A 25,471-nucleotide genomic window follows, 5' to 3' on the forward strand; every position below is an offset into this window, starting at 1 on the left:
ATCTACTTTTATGGCCTATTTTTGAGAAATGAGATAAATCTCATCTTTTCTCAGAGAAGGAAGGACCTCATTAGTGTAACTGCTTTGTAATTGTTATGGACATCTTGTGGCTGAAGTTCATTTAAAGTTCATTTTAGAGCTAACATATTTTGCACACACATAGTTCTTGAGTCTTGATTAGTGTCGTATGACCATATTCATCGTATTCATCCTTTTTTTCCCCCATCTCCTTTCTGTGGCATAAAGACACTTTTTTTGTTTTTAATGTCTCTTTTGCCTGATTAAATGACAAAAAGCTGCTGGAGATTAGCGAGGAGGTCAGAAAGGTCAGTTGCACTTTAGGGATTACACACCAACAAACACAGAAAGAGAGGCTGTCAAAAGAATTGAGATCCATAGGAAGGAGATCGGAGTCAGCTCAGTGTCCAAACAAGGGTTTAATCTTGTACAAGAGGAGCATTCACAAAGCAACACACACAGGCCAGTTACAAAGTGAAGACTCCCTGTCTTGTAGGAATCGCAAGGTATTTATCTGTCTCAATGGGTCAGCTATCACCCTGCCATAAGGTGCAGACCCCCGCCTCTGTGGGTTTGTTATCACCTTGCCCTCAGTCGCAGACCCATTGTCTCTATTCACAAGTTACTTCAAACAGTTCCTAAAACAATACCTATGGTCACTGGCCAAAATCGCATCCAACAGTTACATTAACAATACAAAGAGTGAGTGGTCTCAGGTCACATCAAACGGTTGCATTGAGCATTTGTCTTCATGTATTACATGAGGTGCATAATTCCCATAACATATCCCTCCTGTTTATGCTTAAGCATAATTATAACAAATGTTTTAGAGTGTGAGAGCGAAAACCCTATCGAGCAGTTCAAAACATTCCAATTATCAATTTTCTTTCTAGATAGGGAAACTCTCTCACGGTCCCGCTGCCCCGGCAACCACACGCAGGTACTCCATTTGATCAAGGCATAAAAGCATACATTCAAAAACATTTTGATTATATTGTTACCCCAAAATGAATTCAATGGTGACCAATTCAGAACACTACAACTTCTAGATTTCCTGTAGTACCATCATAATCAATAGAGTAAACAGCAATTATCCTTTAAACCATGGTGTTATCTTAATCTAACATGTATCCATATAGATCATCATTTGTCAAATCAGTCGAACATTTCTGGTGCTGCATTCTTGTCGTCCTCTCGGTGGTCATCAGTGGTTGGGACTCTTTCATGCAGCATAGTTGTTTTTTGTTTTGTTTTTTTTCAAAGCGGTGTCCTGAGTCTCTGTAACAGTCCTTCTACATATAGGGTGATTAATCCATTCATTGCCTTAGATGCTGCCATCAGGTGCTGTATTAGGAATAAATGTACAACACATATCTCCAAACATTCTACATTATACAGTATTCCTCCCTTTTCAGCAACATCATGTCTCAAGCCATCCTATTCTGCCATGCCATTAAACTAGTCTTATCTAACTCTTGATGTATGCTTCCAATTGCTTCCTTAGTGAAGTCAAAAATCTCTGTTGATTATAATACACATTTTTATCAATCCACATTTTTATTAACAGTTCCCCATCAAGCCAGGAGTGATCAAACCAACCTGCTGGTGCATTTCTCTTTATAACACTCCTTGAGTATTTTACACATATTTTACACATCTCTTGTTTCCCTCAGGACACAGGGAGGATTCTCGCTCTTGATACCAAACGAGGCAGTCTTTTTCAACCCCCCAAAACTTTATTTTCCAAGGTTTGGATCTCACAAGGCCCCCTGTGACGGCCACAGCTCTAGGCTGCCCTGGAAACTAAATCTAACTTAAACTCACTTAATTGTGACAATAGTACACGCATTGTCACTGCACCTCTCCTAGTGTCCCATCTAGATTGTTCCTATTGATCTATTCCTCATTTTATCATACCTGGCCTTATGTCACTATATTTAAAATAAGGAATGCAATTGTGGTCATACATGAAACAGTTATTAAACACAGCTTTAATTCCGGCATGGTGAATGCTTCTACTTATCTGACTGGCATTTGTGCTCTTTTGAAGTGTGTGATCCATTGTCTGTCTTTCAGCTATGTGTACTGCTGTAGGTGTCGACAGTAGTAGTTGATAGGGGCCTTCCCAGCGTGAAGCTGACCACTTCACCAACACCCAATCTCCTGGATTGATTGGCCCTCCTGTGGGTGCTGGATCTGGTTTTTGATGTAGTCTGCCTTGAGCATTGTGCTTAGAATACATTAATCATGAGGCACAAACACATTTTGGTGGTTTTAACATCCATGTAGTCTAGTCTATCGTGGATACCATCCCTCCTGTTGAGACATGGGTAATCCCATGGCTCAATATTGTAACAAATTTAAACAAATTCTTTTTGTCTTAGATTAGTGTCTCAGATCTCACCTTCATACCATTACAGTGTTGAAGTGGCAATTTACTACCGCCTTCATCTTCTTCAATTATTATTCTGCATGCTTCAGTATCGTTTAGAAAACAAGTTTTACGATTTTTTTAACCAACAGGGTGACTATGGCTTTTGGTCCATACTCAAAAATACTTCAGTGTTTTCTAGTTAACATACTTCTTCTTCCTCCTCATCTTCTGTGTCCTGGTATGTATGTGTGTGTGTGAGTGCATGACCTGGTTTATTGACTAGTAGCGCCGATGAATCATCAACTCGTCTGGGTCCTCCATTTCTTCTTTGCTGTGGAATTCCTGAAGAGAACACAGCATCCTACGTCTCTCCTCATAACTTCTGATATCTCCTGAGCTAATTGTCAAATACACTTGAGAGATGTTTATGGAAATATATATTTTATATTATTTCAGCCCTATAATGACTTAGTTTATGACCGCTTTAGTTATCTTCTTACCCCAATTACTTTATTTAATTAATGTTATTTTTTTAGTACTGTTGTTTTTATTTCATTTTAGTATTATTATTATTTTTAAACATTTAATCAAACCGCCAATCTATTCTTTGGTTCTTGGTCATTTCTAGTTCTTCCTTTGACTTTACCTCTATCTTTTCTACCAGTTTTTACATTCTTCTACCTGTAATTTTCCTCTAAATCCATATTTATTTTCCCATCTTTTTATATACTTTACATTATCTAGTGCCTTTTGGCCCATTCGTTTTGCATCACCTTCATATTGAACCTCGTCAGGTTCACAACAACATTTATAACAACTATTACCATTTCCCATTTTGATATAAAAATTACCTTCAATTTTATTTGTACTTTTATTTTAAGGTTCCTTTATTATTATTATTATTATTATTATTATTATTATTTTATATATTTTTCCCAACTTTTAATCTGGATTATCAGTGTTTGCCTGTTTTTTCTTTTTCTTTCCAAATATTCTACATATAATTTCTGTCCAGACTCTGAATTTCTATTTATTTATCTATTCTTGTTTTTAACAATGCATCCACTATCAGGAACAAATACCAAATAAAATTTGGTATTTTGATTGTCACTGAAAAGGACCAACACTCTGCAGCCTGAGCCTATGCCACCAGGCACATAAAACAACACAAAGCCATGGCGCACACATTAAAACATCACAAAACACAAAACAACACAAGACAACATTTAACACACAACATATATATGTCGACTTTAAAAGAGTTCGTATCCTAAGTTTTCTAATTTTATGCTAAATTTTCACAAAGTAGAAGAATACCATGACTTACAGCTTCTTTCGTTACTGGCACCGCATATTCAACTAACTGTTGTTACTTATTAGCGGAAATTTAATCTATTTATTTTACCGGTTTGTCTAAGAGAGTTCTGCTCCCCCAAGTCCCTGACTTGCTTTGGATCCCAGACCCCGACGCCTGTTGTTTTCTCAGCCCTGAGGGATTAGTTTAAACCTTGTCCTTCCAAAGACAGTAATCATTTTTAGGTCCCTGCCCTAAATCTAAGAGAGTCCTGCTCCCCCAAGTCCCTGACTTGCTTTTAAATATAAGAGAGTTCTGCTCCCCCAAGTCCCTGACTTGCTTTTTATCTATTTTAAATGAGCTAGGATCGATCCGTTTCTGTACCGTTTTTTTCACTTCAGTAGAAGAATACCATGACTTACAGCTTCTTTCGTTACTGGCACCGCATATTCAAACTTACTGTTGCTACTTTTTATCTGCCGAATTGCTATGCTCAATTTTCACTTCAGTAGAAGAATACCATGACTTACAGCTTCTTTCGTTACTGGCACCGCATATTCAACTAACTGTTGTTACTTTTGAGCCGAATTTGTTTTAAATTTAGAAATGGTTATTTCTTACCCTTTTGAAGATTTGAGTCCCTGACTCAATGTTTGTCTGGCTGATCCGTCTCCCCTCCTTGGTTGGCCCCGTCACTGTCCCACTCTTCACGGAACCTGGCCTCCCTGACCAAACGGAGCTTTAAGAGCCCTGAGGTGGAGGACTTTTAGGAGGATTTATTTTTCTTACCCCCGCCTTGCAAGGTCTTCAGGTCCGCTGATGTGAAGAGAGCGACAGGTATTGGGGCCCCACGTTGGGCGCCAAGTTGTCAAAAGAATTGAGATCCATAGGAAGGAGATCGGAGTCAGCTCAGTGTCCAAACAAGGGTTTAATCTTGTACAAGAGGAGCATTCACAAAGCAACACACACAGGCCAGTTACAAAGTGAAGACTCCCTGTCTTGTAGTAATCGCAAGGTATTTATCTGTCTCAATGGGTCAGCTATCACCCTGCCATAAGGTGCAGACCCCCGCCTCTGTGGGTTTGTTATCACCTTGCCCTCAGTCGCAGACCCATTGTCTCTATTCACAAGTTACTTCAAACAGTTCCTAAAACAATACATATGGTCACTGGCCAAAATCGCATCCAACAGTTACATTAACAATACAAAGAGTGAGTGGTCTCAGGTCACATCAAACGGTTGCATTGAGCATTTGTCTTCATGTATTACATGAGGTGCATAATTCCCATAACAGAGGCCATATGTTTTTTCAATGTATGTGTGTACTTTTCCCATTTCTGTGTTTTTGTTTTCTGTGTCAGGTTCTTAATTTTGTTGAAAGATAATATATTTTTTAATAACAATCACCATGATGAGTTTCCTCAAGTTTGACTAACAGAAAATGAGTTTTTCCTGTCATATGACTTTGTTGTTATGGAAGGGGGGAAACAATTTGAGTCTTATCTTAATTTTTCTATTTGGATTTTTTGCACATTTTCATTAGAAAATATAAATAAAATCAGATCAGTATTGTGTAGTATTGATATGATCTTACACACACACAACATGATGCCATATTTCCAAGTGTTAATAACAAAATATTACAATGTTTACCCAATATTTATTTGTCTCAACTGATGTACACTAGGATATTTACAGTTTTAACAAATCCCGGTTGTGATCATAACCATTATTGTTACTGTTGTATATTTCAGGTTCAGTGAAAATCAGATGACAAACCAAATATAAAACAAATGATGAATGAACGGGAATGTGCTAAAAAATAAACAAGATGTGTAGAATTGATTGGATCTAAAATTATCATCAGGATGTGGCAAGTAAATATCAAGGTTCATTATGGGTAATAAAGAAGATGGTGTCTGTTATTGACAGTATACTCCAGCAGCAGGCTTTAATGGGTTCTGATCAATTCTTTTGAATGCAACTTTTAAACTGAAACTATCTTTCAGTTAAACACTAACTTCACAAAATCCATGGCCATGGCATCAATGTATTAACTTTTTCTTTTATTACTTGACTTATACACTATCATTTCTGTCTCTTGTATTTGTATTATATATCAATTTATTTTGTAAATTGTATAGCACTATCCTTTTCTGCTTCTTTTACCCATTTTACTTCATTCTCTTTTTAATGTCTCTTTCTTTTTACTAACTTCTTTATCATTGTTTTAATTGTAAATTGATTTCCTCTACTCTTTGATTTCAGTGACTCCACACAACATTTTGTTTTTTATTAATAAAACTGCCATAAAATAGATTTAATATGTAATGTATGATTAATAAAATGATTATTTCATTTATTTCAAGCTTAATGCCTTTGAGAAGGAATACCAAGAGTAGTAATTAGGTTATTTACATATGCGCTCCTTCATCCTTCTGTGTGTTTTCTTTAAAGCAAGTTTTGAAGTGGATTTGAAATCCCAGGTGAATAATGTTTTTCTCCTGTGTGTCTTTCACATCAGATGGTGTCCTGGACCTCTCCACCAAGAAGAACCTCAGCTCAGACAAAACCTTCGCCGGTTTTCCCCCTGCTTCTGGGGTCAAAGGGTAAGATAACAGGATTAGTCAAACTGTTAGCAGAGCAGCGCAGCCGTGTGTCTGAAACAACTCTGGAGAAGTTAAAGCTCTCCTTGTAGTCGTTGTAGCTGCTGAACACAGTGAAGATGACGATGATGATGATGATGATGACGATGACACTGTGTAAGATTGGTGATGAGAGGTCTAACCACTGTCAGGCTTCTCAGTTGTAGAAAACAAAATGTTGAGATTGACAATCATCACTCACAGATTTTCTGGTTTGTTTGTTTTTCGATGATCATATCTGTCAATCACACCATAGCCACATTTGCTTTATGGTCAATTTGACTCTAAAACCCTAATTTACAAAATGGATGTCATGCTATCTTGAAAGCATAGAGATTATGACCATAAACCATTCAGGAAGATGTTTTCTGTTGCTGTTAATCATTCTCTCATAGAATTACCTACAATCCAGTGGAGTTGCCCCCTGATAGTTTTCAGGCACTTCCACATCAGCTTAAGTCTTCGCCTTTGTTTGTATTCAACAACCAAAAATGAGAAAGAGAGCTAGGATTTGTATATTATTAGTGGAACAATCAAGGTATCCACAGCTATTTCTGGACATTAACTTTGGAAAATGTCTGGAAAATTGGGCATGCGGCAGGCAGAACACTGTTGTTGTCTCACACTGACAGAGACCTGGATATTATTTGAATAAGGAGCTGGCAGAAGTGGTTCTGGAAAATAACAACAGCTCTAGACAATTTTATAAATATGTTTGCAGGTCAGAGCACACATAAGATATCATCAAGAAATCCTCCTTTGCCCAAACATAGGAACATAGATATGCAGATATTCCCACAGCACCTGAATGCATCACAGCACCAACAGGAGCTTGTTCAAATGTGATCAAAGCAAACAAAAGCAGCAATTAGAGTAAAATCAAATGAGTTTGCATATTAGTTCATTTAAAGGGGGCAACCCATGGATGAGTGTAAGGGAATTGGGCTTATAACCAGAGGGTTTGCGGGTTTGAATCCCTGCCAGGTCAAGGGCAGGGATATCAAAACCACTGCAGGTGTAAAACATTGTGAATTATGAGCATTATGTTTTTAGAAACTTAACTCTGGGTTAAATTACAATGGTTAGGTAGGCAAATGATGACTATTTTGACCCTCAAAATGAACATAAGCAATTCTGTTTAAGAAGGTTCATCAAAATCTTCTGCATCGTGCTGTGTGTTATGTAAAGTTTCAGAGTCGCAGAAATGCTAGCAGCAACTTGTTGGTAGTGGCAAGTGTTGACCTAACAAGAATCGACTTTTATGGAAACAGCGTACCAAAGGTTCTCAAAGGACAATGCCCTCAGTCTTAATTCTTCTTTTTGGGGCACATTCTTTGATCACCCAGGAATGAATCCTGCCAACGCCTCCCACGTTTCACACACTTTATCTCGCACATATCGGTTTCGTTCAGCTGATTAATTTGGAATCTATTTTTCATCAGTCTCATCGCAAGGTTGCCCATACCGTCCTTGCGTACAGGTATTCATAATTCATACCTCATCCCTGTCTAACACACCCACCCACCCACCCACCCCAGAGGTAGAGTTCAACAGCAGTGCATGTCAAACACTTGACGGAGGTTTGACTGCTTTTCTTTTTCCGTCTCAGTGTCAGTACCTTTATTGACAATCCTCTACCTTACAGCCTGATCATTTATTGATGAACATGTACTCTGCCTTGAAGTCATGTTTAAATCAGTAGTCATCATTCTCAGCTCAGCTGCATCTAGAGGGAATAAACAATCAACGCTAATCGAAGCAGCCATTTCCAGAAATACTTTTGATCTGTAGGTCAGAGATGGATTAGGAGAAGTACGATACAGTGAGTGGCCCCTGGATATCGGAGTTCAGCAAGGCTGCAGCAATGTAGCATGTGGGTTTAGGAAACTTGTGCCCACCATGTGGGAAGTTTTTCTTTGATCCAAATGCACATCTCCACCTCCAAATGCATTGTGAACTGAGATGAGAGAAGTGAAAAAGGGGCACCATATGAGTAATGTTCTTCAAGGCGAAACCTAAAGTTCTTTTGATGCAAAACCTCCCAACAAAGTGCTAACCCCACCAGTTTTGGATTCGTAGAAATATTCATATGTTAGCAGATGCTGCCAGAGATTGGGTATTTTTTTTGTTGTTCTTTAGCCATTGTGGCCCTGAGATGGACTGATGATATGTCCAGGGTGTGACCCCGCCTATCACCCTATGTCAGCTGAGATTGGCACAGAACCCCCGCGACCCTCATGTGGAGGATAAAGTGGTAGAAAATGGATGGATGGTTGGATTTAGCCATTGTTTTGGACTTTGGTAAAGATTCATTACAGTTTACAGAACAAGCCTGACCATATTCATTGTATTAACCAAAAGTGGTTAAGATTCTTTAGTTTTTTAAAGCCTCTTTGATTTCTTGTGGTTCTACCTTGGACCTTGGTGTTCCCAAATCTCAGCACTAAGTTTGGATGTTTTCATACCCAATGATGGGCAAGTGTGAAAATACCAAGATATAATGATTAAAATGCTTGAAATGACACAGTGAAGGGTAATTCTGCATGATTACAGCCTTGAATGTCTGTTAATAATGTTTTGTAAGATAACTAAAGAGTGTGAAAGCTTAAAATGTGTAATATTTCAATTGCCGTTTTTGTTTTGTTTGTCACCAGACTGAGCATAGTGAGGTCACATTAATGATTCAGATTTTCTCAGAACTGATAGTTGCAACAGAAAATGCCTCATCCCATCAGCAGCTGTTTCAGTTTTCATAACATCCCCCGTGGATCGTATTGAATTATTAAATATATATCACATTAACCTGTCTGAGGCAATGGTTATAATACTTCTCTTTAACCAGGCGTTTGATATCAGATGGTAGTGGTGAAGATGTTACTGGTAGATACGTGTTGGCCAAAATTTACCTCAGACAAATACTAACCATTGAAGATGTCAATTTGAAAAACAGGAAATTCTCCTTCATTTAAAACTCAGCACCAATCCCACACACACAGTGTTTGGTTGCTTGCATTTATTTAGGGCCAGATATATGTCTTTTATTCATCATTTTTCTTTAAACCAACATCATGATATAAAACATCACTACTTGTGGTTTAAAAGCTTGAAGCACACATAAATCACACAGCTTTTAAAAGAAGAAACACACATTTGTTGCATCTGGTTTTAACAGGTTTTTACACAATAGTACATTATCTGCTGTTGCTCTCCAAGAGCAAGGACTCAACAATAAACCTCAGCTAAATTAGAAGGAACACCTTAAGCTCCTCAGGACAGGAATTTCCTAAGGCCCCATAGGACCGGGGGCCTCGCTCTGCGTCTCTAATGATCGGCTTGTGAATTATTTACTGTGGGAGGAGGCGGAGTCTCTGTGTCCACCCCCATTTACACCAGCTCATCTCTGACGAGCTAACAGTCCCCAAAGCTCACAGCATGTCAGTGTGTGCAATACATGCTACCAGCCTATAATATCAAATAATTATCTGACTGCACTTGCGGGTAAAGGATCAATTTTATTATGTAAATTATTTTACATATTTAATTTGTATTGTAAAAAAACACCTTTCTAATTAATAATTCATGTTACATGCTGTTTTGCTGTATTTTACTTAAATAACAAGAAGACCTGACCAGGTGTTAACATATAGGGATCTTTTTGGTGTCACAGTGTTTTATAAACACAGTAACAAGAAAGTGCGATTACAAGGTTTAGAGTCAATAAAAAACAATACACGTACAAAAAAATACGTACTTACTTGCTAGTACAAGAATTAACAAATGAAAACTTGAAAAGAGTAGAAATATACACAGTTTGAACATCTGGACCGGAAATTAATATACTGAGTGGATGTGATATGTATGGGTTATGTACAGTATATGTCTAAATATAAGAAATTAAAATGAAATCTTAAAAATAAAACTGGATACAAATTCCATGCTTCAAAAACCATAAGCAACAGCACACTGACACTGTTGTGTACAGAATGCAGATTATGCACAAGACAGTCTGTCAAGCCATTCCACTGGGATCCTCATTTGTTATGTATGTTTATTTGGTATTTTAGTTTCACAAATATACACTTGCATTGAATCCTCAGATCCACCATTACTGTCAGACCCAGCCCCCCGATGATTGCATGCTTACTGTAACAGAACACGCTATTAGACAGAAGACTCTTGTTAACCCTGCATTGTTTGCAGCAAACCCAGGACCGCCCACTGTGATAATCTGTCTAAAATCTCCTGCTGAGGACTCCCCACGTTGCACAGTCAGTTGCACTGTAGCTCAACAGAACACAGTACGTCTCCAAAGGAGAGATACTGTATTTCTCTCAAGTTTTTTTCTCCCCATCACCATCTATAGGAAACGCTTTGAAACGTTTCACCAAGAGTCTATCCTCTGTTGCTATAGTTACTTAACAGTAGTGATGGCAGTGGATCAAGTGCAGACACTTTGCATGTAAGTGTATGTTTTAGCGGTAGAGATGGTTTTCAGTAATTTGAAACATTGAAATGCAAAAGGCTTGAGGACCACTGATTATTGCCACGATGGCTAACACCATGTTATTCTAGTTTCAGTTCAATTCCACCTTTATCATCCAAGGATTCAAGGGAATCCTTTCAAATATGGCTCCAACGTTCACTGACCGAGACAAAAGGTGAAGTTACAGTGACCCAACAGAGAATTATGTTTTTACATTGCAAATACAACATCTCAGGAACACTTTAAGGGAAGTGTGTCATACATATCCCCTAGACTAAAATTTTTGTGGTATGTTTGGCCTTTTGTAAAGGGAAACCTTACTAATGGAAATACAGCTTCATTGATAGATAGTCAGTCAGTCCTTTTTCAGATAACTTGAAGGACAATGTTGGTCCGTGAGGTTGGAAAAGAAATGGAAAAGAAATACCCATGTGAATCTGACTTGACCAGATATTATAGTTGGGTTTCAACCCATGATCATTGCTGCTCCCGGCTCCCAGCCTTCTCAGAACTCTCTTATTGTTGTTACATTATTTAATAGCTTTTGTAGAAACTGCTTTTGCTTGCACAGTAGTACTCACGGCCTAAGCTGCCACATTTGGAATGCATCCTGGAAGTCCCATGTTGCAAATGCATCTAAGAACCATCTGCCTTTCATGCTGGATCTCCTCCACCATGTCAAAATAGCCACCCCTCAGCTTGAATGTCTTTTTTGGAAAAGAGTAAGGAATCACTTGGAGCCAAATCAAGTGAGTAGGTTTGGCAGCCAGTTTTGTGTTAATACTGCCAAGAAACCTTGAGCATTTTCATATCAGTGTTGTGTTGATAGAGCACCAAATTGCCATCTCACTACAGTTCAGGATTTTTACACTGCTTGTCCTCCCCCAGACACCTGCAGTAAATAGTATGTCAGTTAAAAAACTGACCCTGGGTGATAAATTCATGATGCAAAACTCTGTGAATGTCAAAGAAAACCAGGAACGTGCTCCTAACTCCTTTCTTCTGTTGACTTCCATTGTATAGATCTTGTATGGTCACAGCCATAGGAATAGCATTCAATTACATTACAGTTTATTTGTGTAAAGCCAAATCCTGACAAACATTACAATATTATAAAGAGAGAAAACCAATCAGTTCACACAACGAGTAAGCACTAGGCATCAGTGGAGAGAAAAAACTCCTTACCCCTTACCCTGTTACACCCTGTCCACACCAGATGCCTTTGCACTGCTTAACAACTGCGTCACTGATCTTCTGTGTCTCGCTCACGTCTGTTGGTGGAAACAGGGAGCAGTTCATAGGATACATAGGGTGTCTCTTCAAAAATACTACAATTTTAAGTCACTGATGTACTCAGTCTTCCTTCATTTACATTACATTACATGTTATTTAGCAGACACTTTTATCCAAAGCGACTTACAATGGAATTGAGTACAATCTGCCAGGGTTGGAGTCAAACTTGTGACCATTGCAGCCATGATGTCTCTCGCTTACAGGGTACCGGTCTTAACCACTGAGCCACTCCACCCCCAGATTGAAAAAATGAGTTCAAAAATGCTTAGAGTTAGAGTTTGAGAACTAAAGGTCTGCATTTTAGTCTGGATGGGCAAAACCTGAGGTCTTTGGAAAGGACTATGATGAAATGAAATTACCATTTGCTTCCCGAACAGCTGTCAACAAACAACAACAAAAACTCCATTAGCACTCACTCACTCACTCCCCCTCATTGTCATTATCTTTGTTCGTGGCAGTGTAAACTTCCTGCTTGCACTGCCGTGCTCATGCACACCTGAATGTGTTTTTATATGTATTAGTATGGACACAGATTATTACTAAAACAGACAAAATGGGAAGGGAATTGGGCTTGGAATGGAGCGTCTCCAGTTACCCAAGCCTCATTTCCCTCCCTGGCGCAGATAAGTGCTTTCTCCTGCGCTGAGGTTTGTATGTTAACTGCTGTGTGCGAAAAGGATGGGTTCAATGCAGAGGTCAAATTTACTATTTTTAATTTGTTGTGTGTGCAAATAAAACTAATTCTAAGAGCTTTTTTTTTTATGAAAATGTTGTAGTAAAAATGTAGCCTCAGTATCCCCCCCCCAAGGTCAGCTGGGATTGGCTCCAGCTCCAGTTGTGATGATAATAAGTAGAATATATGGATGAGTGGATGGATCAGATTTATGTGCGTAATTAGGGCTTTTGCAGTGATGGAATTTCCCCTGCGGGAATTTAGAGTGGCTAGATTGCGCGGTATGCGTTATTATTGTACACACCCCCTACTGTTGTACTAGCAGATGATAGCAGAAATCTACCTAGGCTGTGTCTTAGTTTTTGCTTAAATACCCAGACAGAAAGACAGAAGGACACTCTCACACACATGGACGAGTCAGCATCTGCTGGGCACATGTTTGTAGTTTTCATCTACTTCTCTCACAGGCATACACTTCAGTGGTATTCACCATTCATCCTGTCACTCAACCACTCACACTCGATGCACAGTGCTTTTCATATGAATGTACAGTTGTGACAGTTACTTGTTATCCACTGGTTGGCTTGTTACTGTAATGGTGTTTGATTATAGTGGTTACTACAACAGACATTATGTGTAATGCATTCAAAGAACATATGACAAGATTTAATTGTGACATAAAAGATTGAAGCATTATTAACATCCTGATTCCATGTTGGTTTAAATGCAACTATAGTGCCTGCAATCAGCGAATTGATTTGTAATAATAAAGAGCTTAGAATTATAATGTTTATTGTATATTTATGTTGTATATTTATGTTTATATTTACTGTTTTAGTTCTGCTTGTGCTGGAAAAACAATGGTGACTGCAGAAGATGTTTTTTTGTGCTTGATTTGTTGGACTTTGCTTAGCAGCAGTTTTATTTGTAAAATTACAAATGTTACAAGTTACAATATAAAGTATTTACTGCTGTTTAATTTGAAGATGTTAGATAATCATCTAATACATATGTTTTTCATAGTTGACCTGACCTTTATTAAGAATTTTATTGAAGATGAAAAAAATAAATAAATAATGAAAGCTGTTGACACTGAGATCTATAGTTTATCTTCAAATATTGTTGCTGGCAAAATATGATTTGAAAATGTAATTAATGTGTGATTGACTGTCAATAACTAAATTATGGGCTAGCAAATTCTAAATCTAATAATTAATATATTAACTCTGTATGACTCTAATCCCTGATACAATCTATAATCTCAAAATGGGAAATGTGGAGTGTATAGGATTCCAGCCTGAAGAATCAGTTAAAGAAATGTCAGTCAGTAATCCTAAATCCTCTTCTCTGTTTTTCTCCATCAAGACATTCACTCAGTGTGGAACAGACCCTGTCAGAGGTGGATGAAGAGGATGGCTTGCTGCAGAAAAGTTTGCAGGACGGACTGAGGGAGAACTATGTCAGCTCTAACTCCTTCAAACCCCCACTGGCCCGCTCCCTGCGCATCAAGGAAGAGCTCCTCAGCCAGAAGCACCGCCTGCTGAGCCAGCCTGCTGCCCTCTCATTGGCCAATCTGGAGTCAGCTGGCTTGCTCAACCACGTCCAATCCCATTCTTTGCTTGGCCAAAAGGGTTCTTCCTCTTTCTGGGGAAGCAAAGCCCACCTTGAAAGCCTGATGAAGCTAAAACAGGCCAGTGGAGCTTTGAGTGGGGCTCTCAGTGACCTCAAAGACCTGCCAACATTCCTGGAGAATCACCACCTCAACCACCATGGAGCCTACTCCATCAAGAGCTCCCTCCACCATCACCACAATCAGGTCTCCAAGGCCCAACATCACCACCAAAATGAGGGCAAGCGAGACCAGGGCCACTCACCTCCTGTCGACCTAAAGATCCCACAAGTCCGAGGCATGGATCTGTCCTGGGACTCCCATGCTTCTGAGCTGTACAACTATGGCACAATGGGTATCGGGGGTGGTGGTCATGGGGAGAGCACCCTCAGCCGGAAGCTGAGAGCCATCCTGCCCAAACAGAACCGCCGGGGAGGAAGCCTTGGAAGCTTGCTGGATGGGGCAGCTGACTACTGGACCTCTGATTTGGAGCATTCCATTTCCGGGCCGGCATACTCCACCTCTGATGCGGAAGGGGACCCAAGCTCCAAGCAGCCAAGGAAGAAGAGGGGTCGTTATCGCCAGTACAACAGTGAGATCCTAGAGGAGGCCATAGCAGTAGTGATGAGCGGGAAAATGAGCGTGTCCAAGGCGCAGAACATGTACGGCATCCCGCACAGCACCCTGGAGTACAAGGTCAAAGAGCGCATGGGAACCCTAAAGAACCCCCCAAAGAAGAAGCTCAAGCTCATGATGAAGATGGAAGCTGCAGGACAGGAATTTCCCACCGAGTCGGAGAACATGCCTAATTCAAACCCGCAAGATGACGGCCCGCCTCTGGCAGCTGCAGAGCTCAAGGACAACATAAAAGAAGAGATTGATGACAATTTCAAACCAATCGACTAAACGACTTACACATGTAAACCTCAGTCAAATGACTTGGGTAATTTGAAAACGGATGGGGCTTTATTTGTGCCAATTTATTTTGCAGCATCTGGGTGAGCACAAATGCAGGGAAAATATGAGGAGGATTCTTGAAACAAACTGGAGAGAAACAACTAATCGAATGGTATTTAACAAGCGTCAAATGATCGACGCCATACAAGCATTTGTTTGGCTTTCATATCCAGGGGCCCAACAAATACAGCTAAAGACATTAGTTAAAAGACTATTAATGAAATTTACTTAAGCATGCTGATAATCCCTCACCCAAAAACCCAATTGCCCTTTTTTCTGAACTTGATACTGAACCATTGGCTGCTTCTGAATGCAGTTTGGGCTTTGGACTATTTCAATTGGGGGAGAAAATGGGGGGAAGGTTGAAAATTAACTCACAAATTTTGTCCCTTTACCACTCCCTCTCTCTCATGGATTTACTAGCTGAAATTTGGTAAGTGAAATGTCTATTACATTTGAAGCCAACTGTAAAGTTTAATCATACCACTGATATTCCTCACTAGGGTTCTGAATCAAAACCCATTCTCTTATTGCCAGATAGCCATGATGCTTTAACTACAAAACCTTTACTTTCCTCCTGAAGATGTTCTGCTAATCTCTGTGTGAATGAAAGCAACATTGACCTGTCCTTTTTGAACTGGAAAAGACACACAAAGAGTCATTCAGGGATGCATGTTTGTGAGTTTAGTGGACACTACTGACTTCTACAACTGACTTCTTTTCCTCTGTCCTTTCGTTTGATTCGTTTTTGCTTTCTTTTGCACTACACTTTGGGTCTGGCGCTTACAGACCAGGTTACCTCGGCATTGTTGCCCTTGCATCATGCACTTATTATGGTCTGTCTTTCAAGCCCAGTCGCAACCTTGCAGTGGGTCAGAGATGCACGTCGCCTGCATACACTGATCCATGATCAGATTTAGGAGGCTGTTTGACCCTCTTTTTTGCCAATGGACAAGTCGAGGGGTAATCTGATAATGGATCAGTTGGATTTTTTTAAGGCGGAATGCTCCCTCATGGACCTCCATCAGTGTCTCACTGCTGATCCTTGAATGCCGGAGATGCCTTCAGGTTGCCCCTCAGAACGGTGCCCGAAGTGAGCTCATCCCGTCATGGTGATCTCCAAGTGTTGAAGGCCTTTTAGGATCAGAATGTGAAACTCTGCTGCTAACCAGTTGATTATCTATCTCCTAGCTTTAGCTAGTTTTAGCTAACAACAACACATCTCTGTTGTTTTTATTTTTCTCCTTTTCTAATCAAACTAAGCGGAAGCAGCTTAGCTGGTGAGTTTGAAAATGAAATTGTCTCCCTCGAACGTCAAAGACGAAGGCAGTTTACTACAACAATGTGCATTTATAGTGGGGTGTTCATTTCAGGTGGTGGGTGGGCAAATATGCATTGGGAAGGTCTAGTTGATAGAGCTGAGGAAAAGCCAGATTTTAATATATTATAAGTTATTATGACTGATTATGTAGAAGCCAATCCGTGATTGTGGGTGATTTACTTTTTCCTCATTTTTAAACTCAGGGTAACTGAGGCAGATGATGTGGGTTTCGAATATTTCCTCTTGGACCTATAGTAGACAGACAGGAGGACTACAGACACCTCTTACTAATGCTTTGTGAGCAGGAGGGGTCGTGTGAGTGAACATGGCTGACAGACCTGCAGAGGAATCACGTAAGGAAGAAAGAACCCAAAATGCTGACGATAGGTTTAGGGGTCGAACATGTGGCGCTAAACTTCTAATATAGCACTTTTCAGAAATAAAGAAAATACACGAGAGATAAATCTGATTGAGGTTATGCATGCAGTGTAGCTCTTCTCTGAGGGATACAGAGCAGGAAGCAATGAGGAGGGTGAAAAGATGGAAGATGAAAAAAGCTTTAGTGTGTGAAGACTTTCTGAGAGCTGCAGTTTTGACCCAAACTACTAATTGTTTCCTCTCATATTACCTCCAACCAATTTAAAGAAAGACAGAAAATAGGTGAACACCTTGAACAAGTTCAGTTTTTTTTGTGGTGTTGTCTCGTCTCTCGCCTCCCCTCATTGCTGAAGCATCAGGAATATAAAACCTCTAATCGTGTTTTAAAGAATATCCCTCAGAGACGCAGGTGGAAAGAAAAAAACTCTCCTCTTGGTGTTTCCTGTCAGGAAAACCCTGAATGAGATGACAAATGCTTCTAAGTTGTGTTGTTTGTCCAATTTGTTTTTTCTATTTTGCTGTTGGTAAATGTTGCTCTTCGTTCCTAACACTGCCTGGTGCTCACCCAGTGTGTGAGATTCTTAAAATGAGAATTTTACCTCTCTGTTCAGACAAAATGATGATGATGAAGATTCACTCCTTTTGAAATGTATTGTATATTTAATTTATTTGTTCAGATTTTTTTCTTTGATTATCCTCTTTTTTTTAAAAAATGGCATGCACCACTTTTCTGGCTGATTTTGGGATCACGCCAATATTTTGTTGAGCGGATCTCAACTCAAATAATCCTGAGCCTGAGATGCTTTAAAAAAAAAACATTAAGAACTAGACTCTATTACTACCTGTTGCAAACAATTTTACTTTCCCCCATGAAGTCATTGATTATCCAGCTTAAAGGCCTTTGCACATCAACAACAATGCAGCTAAATGGCACAAAATTGCGAATCATTCTCAAGAACCAGGAACAAAAGTCAATATACAGCAACAACAAGCGTGAGTTCAGACATGTTATTTAATATAAAGAATAAGAAAATAAAAACGTGGTTTCACTAAAAAAGAGAGGAGAGTAAATTTCACCCCTTCCCGACTCCAGGAAGGTCTCTCTGTGCACATTTGCTTCATTTATCTGAATATTTGTATTTGCACATCATATAATCAATAACATCTGGTTAGCAAGAGTGTAGCACACTGAAGTAAACAGATAACATTAAAATTCTAATATGTATTCATATTACCAATGATAATTAACAGACATACATGATAATGATCTGTAAAATTATCAAAAATAATTCATCCTACCATTTTGGCAATTAATAGAAATGCCCTGTGAAAACTCACATCAACTGGGTCCAGGATAGAAAAATGTTATTAATAGGTGAATAAATCACAGTAAAGGAAATGTTTTGTGTGCAAAGGCCTTAAGTTGTGCAGCTTCCTTGGTTTAATTGGCACATGTGCATGGCCAATGAGGAAAGCTCTAAAAAAAAAAGACCCTTGGAAGGACAGTATTGCTGGGGGTCGTCATGCATGAAATGCGTCCAACACTGACAATGCTGAGCATTTAAAGTGTCTAAAAGAAAAAGGGTCATGTACGTTGAGTTAGGTCTGGCGAAGGACAGTGCACCGATCTCATAGTTAAAACAGGATCAAGGCGCCCGTGTCGATGCGTGGTAATGGACTTCTCATAGACACGGTCATTTCAAAAACACTGTCCAAATAGCCGTTTAACAAAACAATTAAACAAACACTGGCGATGTTCCTGCCTGTACCTCATGTAATGCATGTAAAGCATGTTCTTGCGAAAAAAAAGAAACAAGATTGTTGTGTAGAAATAGTGTAATTGGCACTTAATGCACAGGTTTGCATGGATAAACTCCAACAGCACTTAGACTGAGTTCCCCTGAGAGGGGCAGTTCCACACAAAATCATTTACTTACATTTTCTTTCTCTGTCCCATTTTCAGCCTGAACTAATCTACTGAGGTGCATGCCATTTACGTTCTATTTATTTAATTCCGTTTGTTGGTTTATTTGATGGTTTTTCATCATGTGGTTAACGGTTCCCCCTGTCCGAAAAAAGTCCTCCTCCTCGCAACTGAGTCTCACTGCAGTAACTTGATACTTTAAAAGAAAAGAGCAGTATACATCTATTTATATATATACACACATATTTTAACAAACACTCATGCGATGAATGTAGTGAAACTTAAACGTACAAAACCACAGCAGTGACTTGCAATAAAGAAAGAAAAACAGATGGCACCGTCCGTTCATTTTTCACAGACTGTTGTTTTTATTCTTTTGTTTTTTGCGTTGTTTTTTTTTTTATGCCGCTCGCATTCGAAAACGCACTCGTTTTCTGAGGCCGGCGTGCAAACAGTAGCCTCCAGTACTGTAAATGTCTCAGGATCGAGCCAATGGGATGGGCAGCAATATTTGTCAGTCGGAAAATGGCGCAGACTTAACTACCTGTATTAAATGTAATTTATAAACGCATATATATATATATATATATATATATATATATTCACACATATACGTATAAATACGTATATGTGTATATACACACAACCTATATGTCAGCTTGGTCAGCAGAGACCGGTTGCTATACCTCATTCTCAGAATAATGACTTCTTTCCGTGCCTCATACTTTTCTGTATCCCTTACCTGGGAGCCTGGCAAAGGGATAGCCGATACTCTGGGAAATATCGGATCCTCTGCTGTTTCTTTTTATTATCTATTTGCTTTTCTCTTCTCTTTGTTTCACCTCTCTCCTATGAAGGGCAGAGGGAGAGGCTTCAAGTGTCTGACTGACCAATATTTGCCACCCTACCTCTTTTCAGGTATTTTTTCTTTTGCAACAACAAAACCTTATAGAATTATATAATGCGCAAGCAACAGATTGACAAAAAAAAAAAAAGAGAAGAAAGGAAAAGAGACCCTCGGGAAGTGCACAGATTTTCTTAGCGCTAGCTGCAGCTGGTAAGGGAGGGCTGTAAAACCTCCCATCTCTTCCTTGAAAAGTCAAAACATTTTGGGATTCAGTCGTCTGGTTTCACCCTGGAGGCGATCCGTCCCGTTGGTTCCACCCTGTTCTGAAAAAGAACAAGGTGGTTTTGTTCTTTCTTTTTTGTTTGTTTTTGATTGTACTGTTTTTAGGTGTAACAAAACTCCAGGCTGAAACTTGACAGGGCGATATTTAAGGATTTCTTTTTTTATTTCTCACACCTAAAGAAATTAGAGACCCAGAGAGGAGATCAGGGACAGGTGGACGAGTTAACCTTCCTTTATGTTCTGTCTTTAAAAAAACAAAAAGATATTCTATCCAAAAGTTTTTTACACTGCGTTCCAAAAAAAAATACAGTACCACCCACATGCAGGAAAATGTACCTTTATTTGATGAAAATGAAAACTCTATACAGTATACCTATGAATATATGTATTTACTTTACTGTTTTTGCATCTTCAGGTAAACCTTTTGGTTTCTCTACTGCTTTTCAGGTTGTTTTCTATTTGAGTTCTTGTTTTCTTTTGAGTGAAAGACAAAAAATGAAATGTTGAACAGCAACTATTGTAACCTCACTTGGTAAACGCCACATGATGTGCCATTTTGTGTCAGGATGGTGCGTGATGCGGACACTTTACCAGGAAAGAAAGAACCACGATGTATAAGATTGCCATGCTCCTCTCTGCGAAGAGGTTTTCTTCTGTTCTTCTTTCTCTGTCACGCTGCATATCCAGTTGTCGTTTGTACCTCAGGACTGACCACTTCAAAGCAGCTGATTGTATATTAGAATTACACACAAACACACACACACACACACAGACACACAAAAGAATCAGGATTTTTAGTACGGCTTGTTTCCAGATTTTGACCAACGGAAGCAGGTTTTTGAATAATCGTTATTTCTTGTTGTCATTCGTACTGTTGTTATGCTGATGTTGTCTTCTTTTTTCCCCTTTCTTTATTTCTTATATATATACTGTATGTATATGTATATATATACGTATATATATATATATATATATATATATATATATATATATATATATATATATATATATATATATATATATATACATATAATAATAGATCATAGAAATTCTTTAAAACAGTCAGAAGCCAGGTATCTGTGAATACAATGCTGTATTCTCTTTAGCACATACAGACGTGGAAGAGCAGAACGCACACACACACACACACACACACACACAGACACCGACAGCAAAGCTCGCTCCTCATCAGGTATAGCCACACTTTGTGTGGGCAGGTTATATGTATAATTATGAAGCTAGGAGTCTGCCGTGTCTCTTTTAGCAGCAGGTGGGTGTGTTTTGTCCACAGCCTGCAGAACATCAGCTCCGCTGCCTCATTTTGATCCTGATCCAGCACACTGGGACTCTGCTGGCACTGCCTCTGTGAAAACCTCGTTTTTGTTTTGTTTCTTGCTTCAAATCAAATCCGATGATCTTAGTGCAAAGGAAAAAGGGGGGGGGGGAAGATGTGTCCCATTTCTTTGCTCTGCTCTGCACATGTGACCTTTCTGTGATGCTCCCTGCATTCCTGCAGTTATTTGCTTGTCCTCATCGGTTGGGTAGATATGCACAAAACTACGACTATAGTGAAGCTCAGGCTGCATTTATTTGAGGTTGTTTGATGTGACAGTTGTCCATCGCGTAATACTAGAAAGAGATTACGGCCATATAAACATACATCTCCAATCTTGTGACCTGTAGGCAGTAATGCAGGAAAAATAGTTTATTGGTGACTTTCGCGTTACACACGTATATCCACGTTAGTACAATTACAGCTCTCATGACTCTCCTCTGGACTTTCTCTGGACTTTCCTCCTGTAGGTGTCTTTGCACCGCTCTTTGTCTGAACTGCTCTGTGATGCCCACATGATGATACACATTTAGTTGTGAAGCCGTGAACAGAGTTAAGAGGAGTAGCAGAAGTGTTGCTCTCTCTATCTCAGGTCCCATGATTTACATTATACCAAACGTTTTTCGTGGTCAATTTTGAAAACTGTTAGCGTTGACGTATTTTGGCTGAATTCCCGCTGCAGCCTTAAACTCACAAGCAGAGAGGACCGCCTCTCTGTGGAGTTCTGGCTGCGGATTGGATAAAGATACTGGAACATTTTTCTTCTAGATTGACTGAACACTTTAGATAAGTGAGAGCTGTCAGATTATACAGCTGTAAATGTTTAACCGTGACTATTTACTGGTCCATTACAGCTTCAGATGTTGGATTCTCTACTTTTACAAGCCAAGAATTAGCTACAGGAAATCATAGACCATCACTGAAATGTTTGAGTTTTGTTTTTCAGTCCAGAATGAATCCTCATCTTGGACTGAGGTGGTTTTTCAGTGAATAGTTTTGTTTTTAAGAAACACTTGATGTCATTTTGAATTGTTCCTTTAAGTGTGCATCACCTTCTTGCAATAAGCTCTATTTTAGTCCAAGAAAAAAATGACTACATTCACTGACAGATGTGAGCTTCGCCCTGCAATCCATCATTTTATTTCCCCAGACGTTTGTCAAAGAGACGCCGGCAGATCTGCTAAAATGTGCATCTCTTCTGTCGTGCGGTGTGATGCCAAGTGTTGTAAATGTCAGAGAATTTGTGGAGATGTGACAAGCAGTCGCTCAGCAGCGGCTCGGCTTTGAAAGCAGAGCTGAGTCGAGATCTTAAAGGCCAGACACACCTCTGGAAGGAAGGATGTTGCGCTGCAGCGAGTAATTTGGCAAATTCCTTCGCTCAGTGTTGTTATAATGTTTAATGAGTTTAAATGTGTTTTCAAACTGCCCCCTTTTAATCATCAAAGGCGCACTGTGTAGGATTTAGCAAGATCAGTTGGTGAAGTTGCATGCACTCATGCAGAGTATAATTATTTAATTTTCCATCTCTGCCTTTTATGACGTCATAAAATCCATTTAATATTTCAACTTCTACCATCCAGCGCGATAACAATAAGTTATAATAGAATTTGTTAATATTATGACTTAATATCAGTCAAAGCAGGAGTGCCTTTCTGAAATCACTCATCAGAAATCCCTAATCTAATCTCTGAGGGTTGGTTTCTTAATCACAAAATTATCCAACCACTTGGACGAAATCGCAAAGGGCAGATACACAAGCATGCGGCACTGGTGTGAGTCTCACCCCCACCGCCCCCCTGCTGTTGGCAGCCAGACAGACCAACCAACCAAGCGCCGGAACGATGCGGTGGTGTTAGAAGGTGGATGGGTGTGCGAAATCTAAGTGAAGTAGAGAAGAATAAAGGCTGCTGAAGGTCGCCATCCCCACCCCCACGCCACAGTTAAACAACAAGCTTTTAATGGAATGATGCTGAAATTCACTTCACCAACTCAACGCGTAGCGTCTGATCTGAAACGCCACTTACAGAGAGATGGACATGTCGCACCTGATGTGCACGTCGAAAATAAGAATTATACAACAATATAAAGACCAAGGCTGTGTGAAGGAAATCTCGGTGACAGAGTGCCGCTCATGAGGTGCCCTTGTGTGTTGCCATGACAATCTTGCAGTATTGTTTCCATGTGGAGGTGTGTCTGGTCCTTTAGAGCCACCCACGTGGACCAGCTGGTCTGTGGCTGCTCTAAACTCTGCTGATGCCATTTTGTCTGGGGTGTTTTTGGCGTTTGCACATGATTCTAATTGTTTGGCACATTCTGCAGACGAGAACCTGTTCTGTGCTGATGCTGATGCTGATTCAGACACACTGTCTCTAGACTCTGTCTGCTTTATTTGTGTCTTTAAAGGAAATTGCATTGACATTGAGGATACGAGTATAGAAAAATCTCCGTTCAATGTTGGCTGTTGTCTCGTGTGCTTCTTGCGATCGCTTTCCATCTGTTGTACTCTCAGCTTTTCCTTTATGAGACCTTCTTGCTCTTGACTCGAGGACATCTTGGGGCATGCATCGGTTTTCTTTGCTTGTCTCTCTGATCGTCTCTGTTATTTCTACTACCTCAGCCTGTGTTGAGGATTTGTCCGGGGGGGGAGTGACCGTTTCACGGGTCAGACAGTATAGTAAAGTAAAAAGTAAAAGCAGTAATAGTTAGTCATTTGTTCTATTTGTTCTGCTAGTGAAGTACAAATTTTTCCTAGCATCCTCTATAGGCCTTATATACGTTTGAGTTCAGGTCCAGGCTGGCGTGGGGTTCTGACAGAATTGTAATGCAGTGAAAAGTAATGTCGATGATCGGTCAAGCCTCCCACCAGCATTCCTCTAAGACGGCGTATCCTATAATTGTCTGCTGACTATTGTAATATCCTTTTCTTGTTTTCTTGTCCTTCTGCGACGTGTCAGATGTTGATTGTGTTGTCACTCAGACGTTTTTCTAGAGATGCAGCACCGCAGGTGGCCAGATGGGGCCACACATCCTTTCCACGCCGTTTGATTTTATTCATTTACTATGATGAAAAGAAATAAACCCCCTTTTCTTCCCCTTCTGCCCCTTATTTATATCAGGGTCCTTGCGCAGTGGAGCGTGAGCACCGTGGGGCTGACAGGCCCTCGTTTATCGCAGGAGAGATGAGGTTTTCCTGGACATACCCAGGTCCTTCACTTCCTTTCCTTTTAGACCTCGCTGCCACCTCGTTGGAATTGTGTCTACAACCTAGATGCCTCGGGGGCCTTCACTTTTTTCTTTTCTCTTTAATCTTTTCACAGAGGCTTTGCTACGTTCTGCTTGCTGCTCTTCTCTCATGAGCAACTTGCAGATTTTGAGGTTTTTTTTTAAAGACAGGGCTTGAGCTTCTTTCAGTAACAAGCGAGGGCGATTCTCCTCTGCAGTACTGACAACTGAGAAACACTAACATACTAAACACAGTACATGCAGTACGTTTGGCAGTCGGTTAATATTTTAGCGTTGGTAAAAATTTCATGAACTCCCGCCACAAAAGAGAGAGTTCAGCATTTTAAAGGTTTGGACGTTAATGTTGTATGATGTCTCTGATCGTTTGTTTTGATGTGTCAGGTTAACTGACTCGGCTTTTAGTTTTTGTATAAAAAACTGAAAAACAAGGAGAAAAACGTACACTAATGAGCAGGGTTGTTTTGTTGACATTGCCAGTGCATCCTCCTATAGCTTCCTTTTTTCTAGTTTTCGCCGTCTCTCGAAGTTATCACGTTTGAAGTTTGGACGACCACGTTACCTTCTCTGTTACCGTTCAGTTGTGAATGCCTACACTACAGGCAGATCCACACCCTTGCAGCCGGTGTGTTTATGGTCAAGCCGAGGAGCAGCGCTGGCTCACGTGTGCGATCGATTCCCAGGGTCAGACTGAGCAGCTCTCGGCAAGTTCAGTCCTCCTGCCAGGAAGTTTGGCGAGTGACAAAGAACACAAGATTAAATGTCACACAGACGATTCCTACTGCCAAACAGGAACAGCT

At 39.8% G+C, this 25,471-nt stretch overlaps 1 protein-coding gene and 1 long non-coding RNA gene across 2 annotated transcripts in view; one reads left to right on the top strand and one right to left on the bottom strand.

The window, feature by feature from the left end:
• Positions 1–17,707, top strand: part of lcor (ligand dependent nuclear receptor corepressor) — a 74,628-nt gene extending 56,921 nt beyond the window's left edge. The window contains exons 6-7 of the mRNA XM_044028592.1: positions 6,211–6,295; positions 14,146–17,707. Coding sequence (XP_043884527.1) covers positions 6,211–6,295; positions 14,146–15,295 — 1,235 coding nt within the window. The 3' untranslated portion in view covers positions 15,296–17,707. The remainder of the gene's footprint in view (positions 1–6,210; positions 6,296–14,145) is intronic.
• Positions 905–4,605, bottom strand: LOC122771190. The gene is made up of 2 exons (XR_006360587.1): positions 4,308–4,605; positions 905–2,734 (listed from the first exon to the last, which is right to left on the bottom strand). It is a non-coding gene; the product is annotated as an uncharacterized LOC122771190 (long non-coding RNA).
• Positions 17,708–25,471: the final 7,764 nt, after the last annotated feature.

Source organism: Solea senegalensis, linkage group LG6 (assembly GCF_019176455.1).
Source record: "Solea senegalensis isolate Sse05_10M linkage group LG6, IFAPA_SoseM_1, whole genome shotgun sequence".
NCBI classification, from domain to species: Eukaryota; Metazoa; Chordata; class Actinopteri; order Pleuronectiformes; family Soleidae; genus Solea; species Solea senegalensis.